Consider the following 19358-nt stretch of genomic DNA (forward strand, 5'->3'; position numbering starts at 1 on the left):
TCATAAACATTGTGGATTTTATATGGCAGATATTTACAGATTATTAATATTATATAATTTTAAATGAGTGGGTTTGTTCTCTGTTTGTTGAAGGGGACACACAACCTCTTTTAGAGCTGAGGATTGTGTTAATGGGATATAAACTTGCTGGAAAAGCCTTGGCTGTAAACAGAACCCCCAAGAACTGGGTAGTCGATTCTCAAATCAAGAGGGAACTTGCATGTTCAATATAGAAGAAGCAGGCTCATAGGTAACCCTCCCACAGTGAGGGAAGCACTGCCAAGCTCATCAGGGCAGCCTGTCTGTGCATAGAGCTCCAGGTGCAGCGTTCTTCGCTCTCAGATTGAGGGGAGAACTCACATGCTCCAACCTTCCCGCAATGAGGGGCTCCGAAAGCAAAGTACCTGACTCTCAGACTAAGACAAGGATGTGTAAGCTCAGGGAAGGAGTGTATATACTGTAAATGTGTATTGATCTGGCTTTTACTTATAGACCACAAAGGATAAAGAGATGTTACAATCTGGTAACTGGACTTGGACTATTCAATCTTAATATGATCCTGATTGTAAGAAACCTCACTAAAAGCAGATTTAATCTTACAGCTGATAAGAAGGTAGAAAAATATAAAATACCTAAAAGTCATGAAATGAAACAGTTTGATTACTTATGAAACAAAGGAATCATGCTCTTAAGTTAGCTCTCAGGTCTAAAACGGAACATGAGAAGCATTTATTTACCACATTAAGAAATAAGGTTGTAAAGGAACTTAAAGGCGAAAGCTACATTTTCAAAATCAAATCAATCTGAGTGCGATTTAAACCTGGATGATTGTAACCACTCTAAGATTGTCTGCTTTGGGAAAGCTAGTGTTCCTCTGACATGGTGATAACACTCGTTCCCTTCTCTAGTGCAACTCAACCAGGTCTCGTCCCATTCGTCGATCTTTGTGATATCACAAATTCCGGAAAATATGCGTTTTAGTCCAAACGAGTCGTTCGTTGTAGTTTTTGAAAATTGTTTTCTGTTAAATAAAATATTTCCTTTTGAAGTGGACTTTGAGCTTTATAACTCTGCAGATCTTTTTTATGCCCAAACAGCAACATTACAGACTAACTAAAGTTGAAAAAGTGAAGCATAATAGGACCCCTTTAATAGTTCAAGGGCAAAGGATGTGTATGGGATGTATACAAATATATTTGAAAACTTATAAAGAGGCACGTATTCTTCTGATTCTAAAAATTATTAATTGGTCTATAAATGAAGGAGTGTTTCCGAGTGCTTGGAAAACTGCAGTAATTACACCAGTGTTTAAATCTGATGATAATATGTCAGTTAGCAATTATAGACCCATTAGTATTCTTCCAGCAGTTTCAAAATTTGCAGAAAAAGGGATTTCTAAACGGATAATATCAGACACATGCACAGGTAGTGCTCAACCTTTGCAGAGCACATGCCATTTTTGCCCTTACACTCCATAGTGCCCTTTATTTCTTTATTTGGTGGTGGTGGTGTTTTTTTTCTTCTTCAATAAATCAATGGTGTAAAGCTCACCCTTTATGTCTGTCTGTCTGTTTTACAAATATTTAGCTAATGAAAGGTATTAAAAAGAGTTTGTTGTGACAAATCTTGTTAGTTCCGCTCAAACTGTCAGTAAAACCTCATAACTCCCTCTTTCTTGACTGAATGAATTAAAGCTCAATAGCAGCTGAAAAAAGTCTTGACAGGATAAATAAAGATCTTGTTTGAATAAATACAATGTTTTCATTACACAAGAAACACTATGTTTATAAATGCTCATATTTTAGGCCTGTGTATTTGAGGGTCTGAGACATGTGGGACTGGAGAGAGGGCTAGCATTCTCCATCTAGTTATCATAGCCAAGCCTTAAATATGTGCATACAGTAGTATTTCATCTTTTATAAAATGAGATTTTGGCCAAATGTATTTTACAACAGGAAAAAAAACTGAGTGCCCATATAACTATAACAAACTTTGTAACCTGTTGATGAAAACGTAATGTGATGCCGCCATTTCAATGACAGATAAAATACACAGTTGTGCACATTCGCTGTTCAAAAACCCTCTAACTGCATTTAGTAACACACAAAACTGCAAGCTAGTAACACCCTAGCAACCACCATGAGTACCCTAGCAACCACTCAGGGTACCCTAGCAATTGCATAGCAACACCTTAGCAACCAACCCAGGTACCCTAGCAACTGACCTAGAAACACCTTAGCAACCACCCCAGATACCATAGCAAACTCATAGCAACACCTTAGCAACCACCCCAGGTAGCCTAGCAACACCCTAATAACCACTCTGGGTGCCCTAACAACCACATAGCAACACCCTAGCAACCACCCCGAGTACCTTAGCAACTGCATAGCAACACCCTAGCAATGGCCCTGTGTACCTTAGCAACTGCATAGTAACACCCTAGCACCCACCCCAGGTAGCCTAGCAACCGCATAGTAACACCTTAGTAATAAACCCAGGTAGCCTAGCAACTTCCTAGCAACACCTTAGGAACCACCCCAGCTACCCTAGTAACCACATAGCAACACCCTATCAACCACCAAGAATACCCTTGCAACTGCATAGCAACAACCTAACAACCACACTGAATACCCTAGCAACCAGCCCGGGCACAGCAACAGCCTAGCACCCATCCCAAGTTTCAGCACATGCCCCTCAAAAGGTCTGTGCATGGCACTGATGAACAGTGTGTTGTGTTTTCCGTTGATCACTGTGTGTGTTCAGGACGTGGTGTGGAGCTGGTATGGTATTTGTGGTGACGTGGTGTGGAGCTGGTATGGTATTACCTTCGTATGGTACAGAATGCAGAGCAGCTGTGACCAATGCAGAGGAGCGTGCTGAAGCCTGCAGAGATGGTGACAGACATGAAGATGATATTGATGATTTTTTCGAAAAATACATTTAATAATGATTTTAATGTTTGAGTTATTATTGTTCTTCCATATTTCACAAAAAACAAAAACACTAAAAAAACATAAATAGTAAAAATAAACTGGACTTTATAAATATTGTTGGTCCTGCTGTTGTGTTTGACAGGGCATTGGTTCCTTCAGTGTTCATTCAGTGGAGCTGGATATGGATGGGATCTCAATCATTCAGAAGAGCTCTGAACATCCTGAACAACAGCAGATGACAAATCAGAGTGCCTCATAAATAACAGTTAACAGTGTAACTTCATTTGTGAGTTTTAACATTTTTCAATCCAAAAGGGTTATGCAAGCAATTTTTTTAATGTATAAAACTTTTTAAAAATGCACAGTAACATTTAGGCTTATTCTCCTCTAAACATGAAAGAAAATATCTTCAGGAAGTGTCAGAGCTGTCTTCTGCATATGTAACTAGGTTAATGCTTTTTTTTTTTTTTTTTTTATAACGAAAGTACTCAGATGGAGATTGAATATCTGCTCACTTCCTGCTGTAAAGTGTTGATGTCTTTTCATTATGATAGCATTAACGGTAGTATTAATAACTTTATGAAGTCCTGCATAAATCTTAAAATTAATCTAAAATTAGTCTCATTCATAAAATCACGAAATTAAGTGAGTGTGATGGAAAGATTTAAATAAAGGAAACCGTAAACAGCTTGTCTTGAAAATAAGCTGAAGCAGCAGATATTGACATGCCCATGTTTGTCACAGTTTTGAAGCGCCAGGAAGTGGTTTTGAATGAGCGCCATCCAAAACACTTTGAAAGTACATTGCAAAATTTGGATGTAAAGACTGATGGTGAAATTATATTTTCTAAGCTCCGACTGAGAAAAGGCAAGATGGACATAGGTAAGCTTTTCACTCATACTCAAATAAACTGTTATGAAACTAAACAAGTTGCCAACATTGTTTACCGTTTCTGTGAGATGTTAAACACAGGCTAATTCTGATTAAATAATAGCCTATAGTTTTAAACAAAGCATGCGACTGTTATTAAAAAAATAATTCTAAATGAAAAAAGGATAGTTTAGTATTGCATCTATACCAATATGCTACTCACTTGACCACCTTACTCACATTTTACTTAAATCTTAAAGGTGACACCCAAGTCAAAGACTGGCCAAACCAGTCCTGATAGTGCTTGTTCAAATAATGGCAGTGGTTGTTCTTCAGGAGGGAAATAAGCACGGTGAAATGTACAAACATGTACACACAATTATTTGTGGGCGAATGAATTGGTACTCTTGAATTTTTAGCCCTCTGGGTACTGAAGGGGTTTTGGGCCCTGGAGAAATTTTTACATGTCGTGACATTTGTGCTTTTTCTCAACTTCAGTTTCTCAAATACATCTTAATAGCTAAAGTCTGATTACACTGTGCTACAATAATCTGATAGCAGCATGTATGTAAATCTTTGTGTTTTTGCGAAAATAAGGTTTATGCGTGGTTAGTGAAAAAATCTAGTTTTTAAGATACTGAAATAAGTCCAAAACATACAGAACATTTGTTCACAAGACTTTTTAGATTTGAATGTGTGTGATAACGACCCGAGCAGTCACAAGGAGGATAGCGAAGTTGGGGTCCAAAGGGTTGTTTATTTATGCAGGTGTGCAAAATTTGCAAATAAATAGGTATAAGAGCTTAAAACAAAGATTGTAATAAAAACAGTCTAAACCTAGAACTGCAAGTACTAAAACAGTGCCAACTCCCCTCTACAACATCAAGGGTGGAGTTTCTCTTGCTACACAGCACAACAATCTTGTCCCAGCTCTCTATCCATCCATGCCTCAACTTCTAGTGGCAGCCATCTTAAAAACACATTTTCCCACTCTCCCCAAATTGGAACATACCATTTTTTATAAAAAAAAAACAAGTTTTGCCTTTGACTCTTATTATGTACACATGATCTAGAAACAAGAGTTTAAATAAATACTATTAATAATACAATTAAAAAGAACGATTAAACCAAAACATTTGCACCAACATTAACAGTGAAAACAGTGATGGTCGACAATTTCAAGGTCTCTCCATCACAATGTGGTAGACTAGAGTTTTATATATATATATATATATATATATAATTTAAAGCTGACAAAAAATAAAGAAAAAATATAAAAATTACACACAAATGTGGCAGGTGTGTGTGTTCACTGCTGTGTGTGTGCACTTTGGATGGGTTCAAAAATGCAGAGCACAAATTCTGAGTATGGATCACCATACTTGGCTGTATGTCACGTCACTTCACGTCACGTCACTTCACACTTGCAAAACACATTAACTCCAATAAACACCAGCCTCCAATGACTTTTGGGTTTTGTTGGATCTGAAGAGAGATTTATTTTTTGATGTTTACTGTTTGTTATTATTTTTTTTTTTAATTGTTTTTTTTATTATATGTATGGCAGATATATACAGATTCTCAGCACAATATCATTTTGAAAAGGTGTGTTTTTTTCTCTGTTTGTTGCAGGTGATGCCCAATATCTCTCAGAGCTGAGGATTGTGTTAATGGGGCATAAACTTGCTGGTAAGAGTTCAACAGGAAACAGCATCCTGGGCAGAGAGGAGTTTGACTTGAAGAGATCTGCTCATTGTGTGAGGAGACATGGAGAAGTAGCAGACAGACACATCACCGTCATTGAAGCTCCAGGATGGTGGATGAACGAACCTGTAGAGGAGAGTCCTGAGTTACTGAAACAGGAGATTTTGCTCAGTGTGTCTCTGTCTCCCCCAGGACCACATACTTTACTACTGATCATACGTGTGGACATTGGATTTAAAGAGAATGAGAGAAAAGTATTGCAGGGTCATCTGGATCTTCTAGGTGAGAGAGTCTGGAGTCACACTATAGTGCTGTTCACCTGTGGAGACTCTCTGTTAGACACATCTATAGAGCAGCACATTGAGAGTGAAGGGGAGGATCTCCAGTGGCTGCTGGACAAATGTGGGAACCGTTATCTTGTTCTCAACAATCAGAACAGGAGTGATGACACTCAGATCAAGCAGCTGCTGGAAAAAATTGAGGAGACAGTGGCACAAAACAACGGCTTCCATTTTGAAATAGACAGAAAGATTTTACAGGAGATTGAAGAGAGAAGAAGAGCAGAGGAAAAGAGAGCAGAAGAACGAACTAACAGGATGAAAAAACAGAGAAACAACATCAGATCACAGATGAGTGAGTCTGAAATTACTTTTATAAAATTAGAGAGTTAAGACAACAGAACAAAGAAGGATCGTATTTTTACAGTGTTTTTACTTTCATGCTAGTCTACAGTTTATGGCAGGGGTCTCCAACCCTGCCCCTGGAGAGCTACTGTCCTGCAGATTTCAGCTCCAACCCCAATCAAACACACCTGAAGCAGCTAATCAAGGTGTTCAAGGCTACTCGATAATTACAGACAGGTGTGTTGGAGCAGGGTTGGAACTGAAGTCTGCAGGCGATTACCAAAAAGTAGTATACTTCAAGTTTATTTTATTAAGTATACTTAAGTAAAGTTCAAGTATATTTAGACTTTTTGTAAGTATAAGTCAAGTATACTTAAATGTAATTTTACACATAAAGTACACAGTACATAAAGCCCATTTCTGAGAAGTACATAAAAAGTAGACTAAAAGCATACTTTCCTATTTTTAGTTTAAAAGAAGTATACTAATAGCACACTTGAATAAACTTCTTTTTCGTAAGGGACAGGTGTGTTGGAGCAGGGTTGGAACTGAAGTCTGCAGGACAGTAGCTCTCCAGGAGCAGGGTTGGAGATCCCTGGTTTAGTGGGTAACTCTTTACAAGTAATGCAGTTTATGTGCTTTGGGAGCGCCCTAGCAAGACCACATTCTGAAGCATGTGTGAAATCAGTCAAATGGAGAAGTGAGACGTCACGAGCGGGGGGACGTGAGCAATCAGGAAGCATAAAAGCACATCCGGCAAATGCACATGTTAGCTTCTGCTCTTCATCGAGTCCGTCCATGGTGTGTGTGTGCGTCTGCATAAGCACAGTCAGGAGAAACTGTTAGAAAGAAAGCAAATATGTCAAAGTGTAATTCAAAATCTGTGGAGAGCGGACGGCATTTCAAATCTTGTTTTCCTCCGTGCCAACGCTATCTTTCGGGTGGGGCTACACTTGATTTGTACGTTGTCTGTTTGGGAGCGGAGCATGCATGGTGAGCACTGTAGTGTGACTCGAGAGGGTTGAATGTCATTATTGTGAGCTTCTCCCGCTCCGTTTGCTACGCTCCTGCCTGGCCATCTTCAATGAAAGCTGGCAGGTTCGCGATCCTGCTGATTCCGGTCCCACTGTTGCCAAGGCACAGCAAAGACTGTTATCAAGGGGATCGCAAGTGGATTTAGCAGAGGCCATGTCCACACTAATATGTTTTCGTTTGAAAACGCATCTTTTTCTCTCCGTTTTTGGCCTTCTGTCCACATAGTGCGTATTTTTATGTCGTTTTTGTCATTCCCTCCGGAAATGCATCTTTTTCTCTGATAAAATTTGAAAACGCCGTTTTCCGCGTTATAGTGCGGTCTGTGAAAACGGAGGCTTTTGAAAACGATTACGCAAGTTTAGTCATGTGACGCATATTATACCTATAGATATTCATGTTTATACTGGTATTGTGCATGTTATTTGGTATGCACTTTCACACTATTGCTATAGATGTTACTTTGTACACTCTTCATATCACAGTCCTGCAAAGATGAAAGCAAATTTACTCGCGATCGCGAGTTGCGTTATAGATCAGACATACAATCGCAAGTGTGTGCGACCTGGACGTGTCAGTGAATGGTGAGTTCTTTTCGTAAATAAAATATATAAAATTTCCTGTCAGAAAAACTGCATGAAAACGTTTCATGTCTGTTCCATGTGTAAAATCTGCAGTGAGCTTTTCTGAGGCTTTACGCATGCACAGAAAGCGAATGTAACTTTTTTTGATGTTTCTGTGTGGATGAGACACTTTTGGAAAATGCTTGAAAACGTTAGTGTGGACAGAGAGTGTTTTAAAACGAAAACGCCATTTTCAAATGTATCCGGATTAATGTAGATATAGCCTGAGTTGGTCTCGTCCTTATCTCAGTCCTCACCCACTAGATCCATGGCTCCCTCTCAGAGATCGGAAGCCCATCCCGTGGTTACTTCCCCCCGGAGAGAGAGTCAGATGCTTCATCTGTCATCCTCTGAGGAGGCTGACATGATGAGCTTTGACACGGAGGAGACTGTGGACTTGCCACCACAGTCCCTCGCATATGAGGAGCTTGTAGAGGTTGTGACTCTCACTTTAGCCAAGCTTAACATCGATTGGCCAGCCGAGAAACAGGACGCTCGTCCCAAAGGCAAGCTGGACGAGTGCTTCCAAAAGTTAGATCGTAAACCTTCACAGCAGGACCTTCCTTTTTCCCCCAATCACCATGCTGAGATGTCGAGATAATGGGAGAAACCGTATTCATCCTGACTCTTCAGCCCTGTGGTCGCGAATTATTCTAACATCTCAGGGCTGAATGAGAAGGGATATGGGGCGATCCCGGTGATGGATCGGACGCTCACAAGTTATCTCTCCCTGTCCTCAGCATCATCCCTGTAGGCCCCGAAGCTTCCGACCAGGCGAGTAAAGCTGACATCCAGCCTGGTTGGGAAAGCATACACAGTGGCAGGTCAGGCCAGGGCGTGTCTGCACACCATGGCGGTGTTGCAGGCTTACCAGGCTGACCTGCTAAAAGACCTGGATGAGAGGGAGAAAGAGAAGTCTGACGTAGTCGCAGAACTGTATTGGCCACAGATTTGACGCCAGAGCCATGGCAGTGCTGGTGGGTACGGAATGACACCTCTGGTTGAATCTGTCCGAACTACAAGATAAGGACAGATTCTTCCTGCTGGATGTCCCGCTATCACCTTCTGGCCTCTTTGGTGGCACAGTCAATACTGTCATAGAGAGGTTTCAAGAGGGGAAGAAGCAGGCGGCGGCATTCTAGCGCTTCCTCCCTCGATGATCCCAGGTCTTCGATATCTGGCGATATGAGGAGCTAGATGGCCGGCTCCCGCTCAGCAGCCCTGGCCGTTTCAAGCTCTAAAACACTTCCTTCCATACCTAAGGGGACATCATGTGCATGTCCACACAGACAACACATCAGTGGTCTCCTACATCAACTGGCAGGGGGGTCAGCGAAATCTCCTCTAACTCAGAGCAGTCTACATCCCTGGGCACCTCAATCAGGGAGCAGACATCCTGTCGAGGCAGGGGCTGAGGCCCAGGGGATTGAGGTTCCACTCATAGGTGGTGGAACTCCTCTGGAGGGAGTTCCTGCAAGTGTAAGTGGATCTATTTGCATCACAGGAAATGACACACTGTCTGCTCTGGTTCTCCCTCATGCATGGGGCTGGACGCCATGGTGCAGACATGGCCAAGACTTCGTCTGTACGGATTTCTCCAATTGCTCTGCTCCTGAGAGTTCTGGAAAGAGTGCCAAGAACAGGGTTCTCGACGGTTCTCCGCTGGAGATTCCGATCAGGAGGGACCTCCTCTCTCAGGTGGTGTGCACCATCCTTCACCCCCGCCTGGAGTTATAGAAGCTGTGGGTGTGGCCCCTGAGTGGGCACAGCTCCTAACATCTGGTCTCAAAGCTGAAGTTGTTGAGATTATACTCCAGTCCAGAGCTCCCAGCACAAGGAAACTTATGCCTTGAAGTAGAAACTTTTCACTTCTTGGTGTGGACAGTGACTGCAAGACCCAGTCAACTGCCCATTTGCTACAGTTCTGGAGTTTCTGCTTGAGTGGTTCTCCACAGGGTTATCTCCCTCCACTCTGAAGGTTTACGTGGTAGCTGCTTACTGCGCTGTTCAGGGTGGTCAGTCATTCGGAAGGCACACGTTAGTTACATGTTTCATTCGTGGCACCCGGAGGCTGAGGCCAGTACAATGCACCAAGGTGCCCTCTTGGGACCTGCCGGTGGTTCTGGAGGCTTTGTGCAATGCTCTTTTCGAGCCCACTGAAGATATCTCTAACAAGCTCTTCACGCTGAAGACGATCTTCTTACTCGCCATATCCTCACTAAAGAGGACAGGGGATCTTCAGGCACTCGCTGTATCGTGCCTGGAGTTTGCCCCAGGCAAGGTTAGGGCATTCCTTTACCCGAGACTCGAGTATGTCCCTAAGGTGCCCACTTCTTCGCCAGTTCCTGTAGTACTGCAAGCCTTTTGTCCTCCTCCCTTTCAGGAGGCAGGCCAGGAAAGACTCAATCTGCTTTGTCTGGTGCAAGCTTACGTTCAAAGAGCTGCCTAGTGGCGTAAGGCAGATCAGTTATTCGTTTGCTTTGGCCCGCCTAAGAAAGGGGCTCCAGCATCTAAGCAAACTATGAGTAGGTTAGTGGTTGAGACCATCACACTGGCCTACAATTCCTCTGGCCTCCAGTCACCTGTCGAGGTCAGAGTGCACTCGACTAAGGGTATGGCAGTCTCCAAGGCCTTATCTGTGTGCATGGCCCTTCAGAATATTTGTGCTGCGGTGGGCTGGTCCTCTCCGCACATGTTTATCAGGCTTTACAATTTGGACCTGACATCTACCCCAGGGTCCCAGGTTCTCTTGTCTTGATGTGCTCAGACAGATACACACCAGACAGGGACTTGCTTGTATGGCGCAGTGGGTATTTTCGTTCCCTAAGCGTTTTGACGCAGCTCGAATTCCTGAAGGGGAACATCTAAAGGTTATGTATGTAACCATGGTTCCCTGAAGAGAACGAGAAAGGTTATGTATGTAACCATGGTTCCCTGAAGAGAACGAGAAGGTTATTCCACAGAATCTAACATGTGCATTTGCCGGATGTGCCTTTATGCTTCCTGGTTGCACACGTCACCTCTCGCTTGTGACGTCTCGCTTCTCCATTGGACTGATTTCACACATGCTTCAGAACATTGTCTCACCAGGCCATTCCCAAAGCGTTTTCCCCTTCGGGGAACCATGGTTACATACAACTTTGAGAAGATTACTGAAGGTTACTTTTTTCAAGTAAATAGTAAAGTAACGCATTAATTAAGAAAATATTGGAGTTACTTTTTCAAATAAGTTATGCCAGGTAATTTGTTTTTCTGTTTATTGATTGACAGCTCTCCTGTCCGAATGTTGAGAAAAACTGAGTAAATGCAGAGGCATTGACTGTGCCATGTAAACATGATGGTTACTGTAGTTCTAGACTAAATATGAACAACATCTCTCTCACACAAAACCAGATTCAACAATCCTCAAAATAAATAAAAATTCAGTATTTTGATACAAACCCATAACACAAATATCCATTATGTATTTAATCCCATTTTATAAACCAATGTTTTTGCTGCTGACTTTCAATGATCCAATTCAACCATACTAATAAGTAGAAATGACTTTACATAAACATAATATTTGTATTTCAGTAGAAAGGAAACTTTATTCTCGTGCATCTTAAGACTTTCGAGAATGAATTTACATCTCCTTCAGCCTGAGCCTTATTCATTTCACTTTTGGTGTGAAAGGGCTTTTACATTTGTCAAAAATAGAACTTTTTATATTAAAAATAAACAACCAAGCCCAGATGAGAAAATACAAGTCAATCTCATTTGTGTCAATCTCCACTGAATTGGAGGGTTACTGAAAAATAAGAAATTATATGATTTTTTTTCAATTTTTTATTAGCCCAGATCTATATAATGCCATTACTACTCATTATAGTTTGTTTCTTCTTTTGTCTGGTGTTTCTGTTATTCCCTTACTGAAAAATTAGATTTTTTTTGATTAATTGGTTCCTTTCCTGTCTTTGTGCAAGAGAGAGATTTTTTTTTCTTTTTGTGTGAGAGAGATTTTTTTTTTTTTATAGTTGAATTTATATACAGTATAGACAAAGCATTAATTCCTTCATTTTTTTGGTAAGCGCAATCCAGGTTAAATCTAACATTATTTACTGTTTATTTTAAAGTCATTCTGCAGAGCACAAGTACACAGCTTTTGAAAGTCCAGTGAAAACATCAAATGAAGTTCAAAAATATAGTGTTTTTTTTGGCATAGTAAGTGAATGTATTTTTTAAATGTACAGTGGGGGGTTGCTTTATAGATTAGATTCAGAGTATATACAGAATATAAATAGGAATGCAGTGTAGGATTGTATGTACATTATAAACAGAGCAATGTAGGATTATATATACACATTATGAACAGCAGCAATGTGATAACAGTGGTAATAAATACAGTTGGATGAATGTGCAAAAGTATTGTTAAAAATGAATTCTATGCAAAATAACAGTAGTGCAATTATATTTTTATAGAATAGTTTACTGTGCTTTGTACAGTAACAACTTAGTTTACAGTGCGATAGCTAGAACAGAATTTGGCAACAATCTTGAGCAAACTATCAATGAACATTTCTGAAGATTTTATTTCTTGCGTTTTTTTGTCCCCTGGACAAATCCTGCATGTATGACGTGTGTGTGTGTGTGTGTGTATGTTTGTGTGTGTGTGTGTGTGTGTGTGTGTGTGTAAGCATCTGTATGTCTCTTGGGAAGGCACTGCCACATAATGGGTTTCCTCAGAAATGTTCACTTTGATAGTTTGCTCAGGCATGTTGCCAAATAATGCGTACATTCACTTTACTTGGTAAAGTGGCAATGTTATTTCTTATTTTTCATCTCTGATTTGATCTGTCTTTGAGTGTGTCCTAAGCCGATGCACTGTAACACTGAAGTGAGTGTGTCATATGTTTATGCAGTTTATCGGTTAAGTATTATTTTTAATTGTGTTGTTTTGTTATTGGTGAAGGAGTGTAAAGCAGATATTTACATTGTGTTAATGGGGTATAGAGCTGCTGGTAAGAGTTCAACAGGAAACAGCATCCTGGGCAGAGAGGAGTTTGACTCGAAGAGATCTGCTCAGTGTGTGAGGAGACATGGAGAAGTAGCAGACAGACACATCACCGTCATTGAAGCTCCAGGATGGTGGAGGAGTTACACTGTAGAGGACAGTTCTGAGTTACTGAAACAGGAGATTGTGCTCAGTGTGTCTCTGTGTCCTCCAGGACCACACGCTGTACTACTGATCATACGTGTGGACACTAGATTTAAAGAGATTAACCGAAAATCAGTGCAAGGACATATGGATCTTCTCGGTGAGAGAGTCTGGAGTAACACTTTAGTTCTGTTCACCTGTGGAGACTCTCTGTTAGACACATCTATAGAGCAGCACATTGAGAGTGAAGGGCAGGATCTCCAGTGGCTGCTGGACAAATGTGGGAACAGATATCATGTTCTCAACAATCAGAAAAGGAGTGATGACACACAGATCAAGGAGCTGCTGGAAAAGATTGAGGAGACAGTGGCACAAAACAACGGATGCCATTTTGAAATAAACAGAAAGCTCTTACAGGAGATTAAAGAGAGAAGAAGAGCAGAGGAAGAGAGAGCAGAAGAACGAATGAAGAGGATGAAAAAACAGAGAGAAAACATCAGATCACAGATGAGTAAGTGAAAATTTACTGAAACTTGAGTCACAGCTGAATAACCCTATGGATATAAAAAAACTATGGATATATACATATATTAGGCCGAGTGTTTACACTAAATATAAAGAGCAAAAATAGTATTTTCTGCACACTAAATGAATAGTAGTTTGATGCTGTTTCCAGCAAGTGTAAATAGTAGTTAGATGTCAGATACTATTTGCACCTCAATGTATTATAATTAGTACAGTACATTTAAGTGTTTAAAGTGGAAAAAAAGACGTGCCAGTACTCACTCGCTACCCCCTCTTATTTATTTATTTGTTTTTATATTAAAGTACTTTTTAATTTTCCGAATTCACAATAGTGAATTAGTGATAATTTAGTCTCAATCAATCAATAATTAAATAAACATTTTAAATACAAATAAGGACAAGTCAAGCTGTGATACCAAACAGGGCCAAATGGAGATGCCAAAGACCACTAAACCTCCTGCCTTGACTTGACTTGACTTGCTGGTAGCACAATCTGTAGGTAGCATTTTTCACTATCGATGTGTGCTAACTTTCTTTTTAAGGGGAGGTAGCACAATCTGAGCGGGCAGCACAAATCGTCAGAACAGCATAAGAGCATACCGGTCTGTACTAGCCCACTTCAAGCACTAAGTACATTTATAATCATGACTGGATGTTATATGATAAAAAACATCTGCTAAATGATTAAATGTAAAGGTAAATTGAATAATAATATGATTAAATGATTATAAATTAATGTATGAATGAATGGAGAATCAATGATATACAGGTGCATCTCAATAAATTAGAATGTCGTGGAAAAGTTCATTTATTTCAGTAATTCAACTCAAATTGTGAAACTCGTGTATTAAATAAATTCAGTGCACACAGACCGAAGTAGTTTAAGTCTTTGGTTCTTTTAATTGTGATGATTTTGGCTTACATTTGACAAAAACCCACCAATTCGCTATCTCAACCAATTAGAATACTCCATACTCCAAAAAAATTTGAATGAATTGTTGGCCTTCTGGAAAGTATGTTCATTTACTGTACATGTACTCAATACTTGGTAGGGGCACCTTTTGCTTTAATTACTGCCTCAATTCGGCGTGGCATGGAGGTGATCAGTTTGTGGCACTGCTGAGGTGGTATGGAAGCCCAGGTTTCTTTGACAGTGGCCTTCAGCTCATCTGCATTTTTTGGTCTCTTGTTTCTCATTTTCCTCTTGAAAATACCCCATAGATTCTCTCTGGGGTTCAGGTCTGGTGAGTTTTGCTGGCCAGTCAAGCACACCAACACCATGGTCATTTAACCAAACTTTTGGTGCTTTTGGAAGTGTGGGCAGGTGCCAAAATCCTGCTGGAAAATGAAATCAGCATCTTCAAAAAGCTGGTCAGCAGAAGGAAGCATGAAGTGCTCCAAAATTTCTTGGTAAACGGGTGCAGTGACTTTGGTTTTCAAAAAACACAATGGACCAACACCAGCAGATGACATTGCACCCCAAATCATCACAGACTGTGGAAACTTAACACTGGACTTCAAGCAACTTGGAAAAATTAGCTACTCCACCCTTCCTCCAGACTCTAGGACCTTGGTTTCCAAATGAAATACAAAACTTGCTCTCATCTGAAAAGAGGACTTTGGACCACTGGGCACCAGTCCAGTTCTTCTTCTCCTTAGCCCAGGTAAGACGCCTCTGACATTGTCTGTGGTTTAGGAGTGGCTTAACAAGAGAAATACAACAACTGCAGCCAAATTCCTTGACACGTCTGTGTGTGGTGGCTCTTGATGCCTTGACCCCAGCCTCAGTCCATTCCTTTTGAAGTTCACTCAAATTCTTGAATCGATTTTTCTTTACAATCCTCATAAGGCTGCGGTTCTCTCGGTTGGTTGTGCATCTTTTTCTTCCACACTTTTTTCCTTACACTCGACTTTCTGATAACATGCTTGGATACAGCACTCTGTGAACAGCCAGCTTCTTGGGCAATGAATGTTTGTGGCTTATCCTCCTTGTGAAGGGTGTCAATGATTGTCTTCTGGACAACTGTCAGATCAGCAGTCTTCACCATGATTGTGCAGCCTAGTGAACCAAACTGAGAGACCATTCTGAAGGCTCAGGAAACCTTTGCAGGTGTTTTGAGTTGATTAGCTGATTGGCATGTCACCATATTCCAATTTGTTGAGATTTAAATTTGAATTGGTGGGTTTTTGTTAAACGTGAGCCAAAATCATCACCATTAGTTTCACAACTTGAGTTGAATTACTGAAATGAACTTTTCCACAACATTCTAATTTATTGAGATGCACCTGTAAAAGAAAGTAAGTAAAACACAACACAAATGTGTGATTGCTCTCTTGAAGCAACACACTCACTTAGTTTGTATTTGAGGATCCTCAGATCTTTCATCCCTTTCCCTACCCTTAATTTTACTCCTAACTTTAACCATACTGAACCTGCTGATCAAAAATGTATCCCCGAAGGTCCAGGAGGGGCTCCACAACTTTGAAAACACTACATCCAATTTAATTTAAAGGCTTATGAAATATCTGTTTCATCCTGTTCTCATTGTCACTGACATTTTTGCTGCATCTCACCAGTTTCTGTACTGGAAATAGGTATAGTTTACATAGAGTTTATATTGTATATGTTATAATTATATATAATTTATATTATATATTAAAATATCTTTAGTTGGGTCAAAACTATTTAGTTTAATTTAGTGCAGTATATTTTTTTTTTATTTTTTTTACATTTGTCAAAGTATATTGTCCAGATCATCCTAATGGGTTTATTTTGATGACTGTACAATATCACTTATTTGATTTTATTAAATGTATAATTCATCAGGCATTTACAGATTCTCAATACAATATTATTTTAGGTAAGTGTGTATTTGTTTCAGGAGAAGCCCAGTGTCTCTCAGAGCTGACGATTGTGTTAATGGGGCATAAACTTGCTGGTAAGAGTTCAACAGGAAACAGCATCCTGGGCAGAGAGGAGTTTGACTTGAAGAGATCTGCTCAGTGTGTGAGGAGACATGGAGAAGTAGCAGACAGACACATCACCGTCATTGAAGCTCCAGGATGGTGGAGTGATTACACTGTAGAGGAGAGACCTGAGTTACTGAAACACGAGATTGGGCTCAGTGTGTCTCTATGTCCTCCAGGACCACATGCTGTACTACTGATCATACGTGTGGACATTGGATTTAAAGAGACTAACAGGAAAGCACTGCAGGGTCACCTGGATCTTCTGGGTGAGAGAGTCTGGAGTCACACTATAGTGCTGTTCACTCATGGAGACTCTCTGTTAGACACATCTATAGAGCAGCACATTGAGAGTGAAGGACAGGATCTCCAGTGGCTGCTGGACAAATGTGGGAACAGATATCATGTTCTCAACAATAAGAACAGGAGTGACGACACTCAGATCAAGGAGCTGCTGGAGAAGATTGACGAGACAGTGGCACAAAACAACTGGCCTGTTAGGAGGAAGAGCAGCCCTATTAAAATACAGGGAGCTGATAATAAAATAAAATCACAAGAGCTAATGCAGCCATGCATATATGACGTCAGATCACAAAAGAGTGAGTGAAATCACAAAACTGTATCAATATCTCAGTTGTGTTTGTCATCAGTATTTTTTTTATATCTCTTCAGATTGATTTAAAACGTGAGATTGTAATAATATGACTGTTTCATTGTCTAGGTTGTTTTTGGTTTAAATAGTTAACAGAGTTTAATTTGATATTGCTCTAATACTGATGTATTAAGATTAATCTTAGGTAAGGACAATGTTTTATCTTTTATTGGCGGGAACCAAGAGCCACAAATTTCTGTGGTAAATAAAGGTTCATCATCTGAACCGATCATATGGCACATTATCTGTGTCTGGTTTTCAGTTGTTTCAAACCTTTGATTCTCTAAATGTCAGATTTATGTTAAACTTTTGTTCTCATGAAATGATAGAACAGATTTTTCTATTCCAATATCTTTTTATAAATGTGCCTACCTAATGCGTTAATGTAATGTCAATGTTGTATTAATGATCTGCTCTTTTGCATTATTACAGTCAGTGGTGCTGAAAGATCTGATTCATGCTCTCTGGCAAGTTCTGGTTACGGTTTATCTGAAGCAGACGTCAATTCAATTTCTGGGTCTTCACATTCCAAAGATACATCTCTCATAAGCAGATTCAAGTCAGAGGTCCTGAAAATATTTAACAGCATGGAATGCAAACCACTACTGAGTGAGTATCTTTTGTTTTATTTGGCACTTTCCACGAATACTGCACACTCTGGTGTACCATGACAGTTTCATTATAGCACAAGAAGCATAAATCCCATGTTAGTTGTAGTGAGACCTGTTAGATATTTTAAACAAATATTAAATGCTGATTGTGGCATCACCTTTTGATTGAAAATTAAACCTATACATCTATAATCTATGAACTGATATTGAATTTGTTGTAAAACAAACTATTAATTATTGGCTAACTAAAAAAAAAATAGCTATAAAAAGATAATAGATCATTGATTTGACATTCAGACATTTTATGTCTGACGTGGCTTTCTACATCATGATTTCATTGTCTCAGTTGTACACAAATTCTCTTTCTTTTTTTATTATTATTATTCGTTTTTAATTTTTTTTGCAATATAATTTGATCTTGATATTAGTAAAGTGTTATCTAGTGGAAAATGAATGCAAGATTGTAGTACTGATATTTACTCCATGTACTTAATCGATGCAATAGGCTATGTCATTTTTAGAAAACACTGAAAGTGAATGGAAATATGTTTCAATTTTTTCCCCAGTGAGTGGAGACGAGCGGTCAGATGCAGGGTCTGTGGGAAGTTCTGCTTACGGTTCATTCAGCTCACTATCAGGAGCAGACGGCAGATCAGTTTTTAGCTCATCGCATTCAAACGTCCCATCTCACAGCTCAGGATTGGGGTCTTTGCAGCCAATTTCTCACTCTGTTAAACATTCAAGAACCAAAAGAACACAGGATGTGCCCAAGGAATCAAAATATGAGCATAAAGACCCTGATTTAGACACTGAAGTGATGGCTGAATAATCCTAGAATTTTGACATTGTTTAACTGTAACATATGCAAAACATCTTAAAGTAATAATCAAATGATTCTATAAATAATTGTTCTTTATTTTAAAAACAGAACAATAGGTCATTTTTGGTGTTATAATATCATAATACATTTTCTACAGATTGATCTACACTATCATAATTTCTCTGTATAGTTTATATACATAATCAGTGTTTCCCAGTACTTTTCCAAATGAAGGCTTAAAATAAATGTATTTTTATGCAGTTCAACCTGTAATCCCTGCCAAAAATATTAACCATTTATCCTTGTCTAGAACAGATTTTGTTATTTTCCCTAGTTTTAATGGATTAATGATCAAACTCCACTCCGATTATTTGTTTCAATTACAGCAGCCAATGTAGTTATTTTGCAGGCCTGTCTGAAGATACAAGAAAAATAGCCATTAAAGTGCCTGTCTGCAGCTCTTGTATACCTAGAATCTTCAATCCAACCTTTTGTTGTCTTTTTTGTATGTATTACAAAATATAGTGAATTTACAATCATTGTATAACTTTTAACTTGCAGGTATCTGTAGAAGTCAGTAAGATAAGATGTGATGTCTATATATTATATCAGAATACTTATTTTATATAGTTATTCTAAAATATATGCATTCATTATATTTCTACCAAAAATTCATAAAGGACATGTCACTTTTTAACTTTGTCATGTGTTTGTTACTTTAGTTTGCATAAGCTGAGACATGGTTGATGGAGCCACAAGCACCTTAAAAATAATCCATCTCTAAAGTCACTTCGTAAAACCAAGACTTAATATTTAGACTCATTAAAACTTTGGTTATTATTCAAGGCCACTCTAAAAACG

At 39.4% G+C, this 19358-nt stretch overlaps 1 protein-coding gene across 3 annotated transcripts; it reads left to right on the top strand.

Annotated features, from left to right (window-relative positions):
- The first annotated feature begins 3613 nt into the window (after positions 1-3613).
- Positions 3614-19238, top strand: LOC109050882 (GTPase IMAP family member 8-like). Of its 3 annotated transcripts, XM_042752593.1 has the most exons (7): positions 3614-3815; positions 5436-6129; positions 7807-7826; positions 12747-13433; positions 16330-17013; positions 17499-17675; positions 18244-19238. In XM_042752593.1, exons 1-7 carry the CDS (start codon positions 3659-3661, stop codon positions 18504-18506), a joined length of 2682 nt encoding a protein of 893 aa, XP_042608527.1. In that variant the 5' UTR covers positions 3614-3658; the 3' UTR covers positions 18507-19238. The 3 variants fall into 3 exon arrangements, with proteins under 3 accessions (XP_042608527.1, XP_042608526.1, XP_042608525.1); XM_042752592.1 differs by lacking the exon at positions 7807-7826 and having other exon boundaries at positions 5436-5464; positions 12758-13433; XM_042752591.1 differs by lacking the exons at positions 7807-7826; positions 12747-13433 and having other exon boundaries at positions 3615-3815; positions 5436-6140.
- Positions 19239-19358: the final 120 nt, after the last annotated feature.

The sequence above is a fragment of the Cyprinus carpio genome, chromosome B25 (assembly GCF_018340385.1).
Source record: "Cyprinus carpio isolate SPL01 chromosome B25, ASM1834038v1, whole genome shotgun sequence".
In the NCBI taxonomy this organism is placed as follows: Eukaryota; Metazoa; Chordata; class Actinopteri; order Cypriniformes; family Cyprinidae; genus Cyprinus; species Cyprinus carpio.